At 40.6% G+C, this 4,690-nt stretch overlaps 1 protein-coding gene across 1 annotated transcript in view; it reads right to left on the bottom strand.

The window, feature by feature from the left end:
* cdcp1b (CUB domain containing protein 1b) overlaps window positions 1-4,690 on the bottom strand; it is a gene marked incomplete at its 5' end in the record, with an annotated part of 17,038 nt that overhangs the window by 10,007 nt on the left and 2,341 nt on the right. The window contains 6 exon segments of the mRNA XM_014013106.1: window positions 130-486; window positions 570-785; window positions 866-1,216; window positions 1,400-1,612; window positions 3,279-3,620; window positions 3,913-4,125. Of these exon segments, the coding sequence (XP_013868560.1) occupies window positions 130-486; window positions 570-785; window positions 866-1,216; window positions 1,400-1,612; window positions 3,279-3,620; window positions 3,913-4,125 (1,692 nt within the window).

Genomic DNA, 4,690 nt, shown 5'->3' with positions numbered 1-4,690 from the left:
GGCTAAAAGAATAGACAAAATCCTACACACTGTGCCTTTAAAAAGAAAAAGCTATAATCTACCAAACACTAACTTCCTTAGGTTTTGTGCTAAGTGTAGTCCAAAACTCAAGAATACAGGCAGACTTACTGGTAGTAGTAGGTCCAACGTCAATTTTGAAATCGACAGGGTCCAGCTCGACGTTCCTGGGAACATACAGGATAAAACGGCCCTTGTAAAGAGCCTGAACCGTGGTCACGGGCCCTCCTTTGCAGAAGGTGCCGATGTTCGTCAGCCCCGTGCGCAGATAGACAACAACCGAGTACGTGTGGTCCTCCGGACACGTTTGCTGGTTGGAAATCTGCCGCATTCCCTGTTCCGGAAAGCTCAGYTGGACGGCTCGAGTGGACACCGTCTTAAAGTCCCAGGTGAAAGTCCGGTTGAAGTCGGGGAAGAACGTGTTCTCTGCATGGACAAGATTGGCAGGGCAGGACGTTGCGTTGCAGTCTAAAGCCAAAACAAATGAGAGATAGTGGTTAAAATTTTCTAAATTTGTTTATTCGCCCCCAAAATACTTTAAGTGTTCGTACTAATCTCTCTGTTTATCTCCACATTGAAGACATCCTGAGGTTGTGGGCAGGTAAATTCAACYGAAGTCTGGTAAGGGTTGCGCAGTTGCAGAGACTGGGGGTTGCATTTTTGAYTGGACCCCTGATTTACACAGACTTTACAGTCCGGCACTACGTTCACCCTGTTGATGAGGAGTATGGTGTTAGGGTCAGAGGTCACAGACATCAATCTGCCACCTAAAGAGAAAAGATATACATTTAAGGATACAATGTTTACCCGTTGTTCATGGAAAACAGTGTTGTTAACATTTACTCACTCCTTTGYGCTGCTTTGACATTGAATGCGGTCTTGGCCATTTCGCCTCCTTTGGGCACGTCAAGCGTCACAGTSGTTGCTCCGAGCAGCTCGAGTTTAGACACAGAGCCACCTTTGCAGTAGCTGTTCGTTTTGGTTGTTCCATCATATTTAGTGGTGCTCACCGTGTGCTGAAAGCCGTCCTGGCAATTTTTCGTGGCCGAGTTTTCCTTCAGTCCGTAATTAGGAAAGTCCAAAGTTAAAACAGTTCTGTCCGGGATGGTAATGTACCACTCAATGGTTCTCTTGAAGTCCTTGAAGAGGTCTGGATCCACTTCAGCTGCAGCTTGACTACAGGTGCTCTCTGTGCAACCTGAGGAAATAAGTTTGGCAACGAAATCAAAACTCAAGCATCAATGAAAACAAAAATCTAAAACAAAATCCTTTTAGTTAGCACTTCTTATGCATTTAAGAACTTGTTTTCYAACTTTCACACACGTAATGCAGAGTAAATCTAAACTAAAAAACCAGTGAACCAGTAATTAATACTGTGTACCTATTCTCGTCATCATCTTCACATTGAACACATTCTGAGGCTTCACACAGCTAAACTCCAGCGAGATCTTTCCAGCACTCTTTAGTGTCTTTTCAGTTGAGCTACAATCAGGAGCGGCGCCGCCGAGGATGCAGACTTCACACTCAGTTTCCCGTGGGTCACGACTCAGGACAACAGTAAGACCGGGACCAATGGTTACGACTGTAGGTTCCACTGAAAAGAGTCAATATAAACAAAACTTTGTGACAGAAACAAACTCTGGATAAGACATTTTTAAACCATTTGGTTTATGTGTAAACACCTTCGGTCCAGTTCCTTTTAACCTACATTATGAGTGATACTTTAACCTTTGACCCTCAATTCTATAACTAGGAGCAGTGGTTGAAAAGCTCCTTTAAAAATTAGACATATGCTGAAAAAAAAGCTGTCGCCAATTCTTTTTATGTGAACAAATGCAACACGTTYGCCAAAAATGTGAATACACCACCCTGGGTTGTTCTGATCTCAGTTTTGCAGCCTAGAAAGCATTTTTTTGCAAATTACTAAAACAAAATAAGTAAATGTAAAAGAGAAACATCTTTACCACCTGGGAATGCTGGTGAATTACAGGCAAGTTGCAGTTAGCCATATGCTAATTAGCATTTTAGCACTCATTCCAGCCGATTGTCTGATTTGCTCTGCTGTAAGCAATTTTTGGTTTTACAGTAGCATTTTATTTAAAGATGCTTCTGAAAAAAATAATAAATGAAGCTTCACAAATAGCCCTATCAATTTATTCCCCCTCTTGAAATCAGGATAGCGTAAACGTGCAAAATGGAGGGAAAATGAGGAGGCAATTGGTGAATATGGAGCAAGTGTAAGATCGCACAGCTCTACTGTTTGTGTCAAAATATAACTAAGTTTAGCATTTAAGTGGATAAAGGGGAAAAATAGCTGTTTCATTCCTAAATCTGTTTTTTTATCATATTTAAAACGTCACATATTTATACAATCCACTTATTTATCCAAACCTTTCTTAGTTCAAACCATCAAAATTTGCAGTTAAAGCAGAATTTATGTGTTGTCATTAGGGCTGCCACGATTAGTCGATTAATCGATTAAAATAATCGATGATTAATTTAATAATCGATTAATCTTTTTGTTCTTTACTTTGTTTTTCTCTCCAAACTGCTTTGACACCTTCCTCTGCCACGTCTGCCTTTCTGTCCTTGACACACATGCACAGTAGTGGTAACTGGGGTAGGCCGTGGACGTCACAAGACATTATACAGACAGGCTCTGGTATCATGGCTACCTGACAACAGAGCTCAAAGTGTGGGATCATTTTAAGAAAATGAAAGAGAAACCTGTGYAATATCTGCAGAGCAGAACTTRYCTTCCACAGCAATTATTTTTAGTTAGCATATAGCTAAAATCTAACCATGGTTATATAATAGCAGCTGCATTCTGGCACAATAAGCTGTATGTTTTATATTCAATTAACGTATGATCCGATTAGTCAACTAATCGAAAAAATAATCGATGATTAATCGAATATAAAAATAATAATTTGTGGCAGCCCTAGATGTCATAGTCTAATTTTTGTGTTTAGAGTTTTAACCCCACTGACTAACCCTAACAGCTATCAAGCAAATCAATTCGAAACTTGGTCTTTAGCTAAATAGTATTAAAACTTCATAGGCCAAGATTTTATTACATTTAACTGGCAAATATTTCTAAATAGATGTAAGTTATTGTAAAGCAGTGGACTTTAGTGTCTGCGTGGAGTGAAAACATGCCAACACTGCAAAACGGATGAGTCTTTGTAACCAGAAAGTCAGCTAACACACAGTTAAATGTGGTGTTTTAAAGAGACGTTTATACAGGAAGTCGTTCTTACTTAAAGGTCCAGCAGAGGCCTGAAACAACACGGAGTCCACCTGCTTCTCCGGCTTGACTTCAAGAGACACAACAGCTTCGTTAACCAGCTTTAAAAGGGTCACAGATCCACCGCGGCAATACTGAGTCTTGTCCTCGATGTTGGTTTTAGATAGRGCCACAGAGTACTGTAAACCATCTGTGCAAGGTTGTGACGTCTCTATCAGTCCCTCTCCGAGAACGTTGAGACTCACAAACATCTTTTTAGGGGCTTTCAGCTCCCAAACGAAGGTTCTGTGGAACTGCGTCAGGATGGATGATTGGACTTCTACAGTCTGGGGGCTGCAGGCCGTCTCAGTGCAATCTGTTATAGTTTAAGACAATATGATTGGTTATACTTTTTGGAGCACACGACACTTCTAAGAAAAAAAAAACAGCAGGAAATAAATGTATGGAAACCAAGCCTACACAATACATTTTTCATTAATGTCCCACAACATTTGACCTGGTAAGTTTTGCATAATTCTGCTAACAGAGAGATAATCAAATGACATTCTGTAAACTTGTACCACTTGTTCCTAAAGCTAAACAATTCTTGTCTTTTAAAAGAATCATAAAACCTGTAAAACGTTTATATGCCAGGACCAAAAACTCACCAATAGAGCTGGTAATCTTTACAGCGTATGCTTGCTGGGAGCAGTTAAACAGCAGATCGTCTACATCTTCAGGTTGTACAGACAGAGTGGAGTGGCAGGAAATCTGGGAGCTGTTTACCCCACTGTGTGTGCACACGGCGCACCCAGCCAGCGGCAGCTTGGTGGACACCTTCACGGTCAAACCTTTGTTTGGTTGCGCCATCTCCAAGGACTCTGATGAAACAGACATGAGGATTTAATTTAWCTCAAGTAAACAACCCCTAAATATAGAAAGGGGTACGGCACAGTAATAAAGGCCAGAACGAGGAAGAACGGCACAGAAGCAAACCTTTGCGTCCTTTGAATGAAGGACACAAGGTTAGAAAAGTGTTCTGAGCTTCTCGGGATCCATAAAGGGGTCCCCAAGAATTTTTTTTTCCTTTGACCACTCAGAGCCAGGCAGTGGTCTAAGTCAGTGGTTCCCAAACTTTTTATCTTCTGACCCACAAAACATTCATGGCAAAAACTTATGACCCCAAATATTACTGGTCGTAGTACACAAACTTTGTTAATAACCCTAAAAACACAGGCTTTTTGACAATCTAAACAGCTTGCACACAAGTATAAATACTTATTTATACTTATTGTGTGTTTTTGTAATAATTTTAGGGAAATATTACACCAGCAATTATTTTATTATCCTTTAAATTGATTTCTGGAGATTATCCAAGGTGCTTCATGACCCATAATTGGGTCCCTAGCCCAACTTTGGGAACCAAAGTGCAGTGGTTCCCAAACT

The sequence above is a fragment of the Austrofundulus limnaeus genome, unplaced genomic scaffold, assembly GCF_001266775.1.
Source record: "Austrofundulus limnaeus strain Quisiro unplaced genomic scaffold, Austrofundulus_limnaeus-1.0 Scaffold98, whole genome shotgun sequence".
Lineage (NCBI taxonomy): Eukaryota > Metazoa > Chordata > Actinopteri > Cyprinodontiformes > Rivulidae > Austrofundulus > Austrofundulus limnaeus.
The sequence above is the reverse complement of the archived record's forward strand: the minus strand, read 5'-3'. Positions and strand labels throughout refer to the sequence as shown.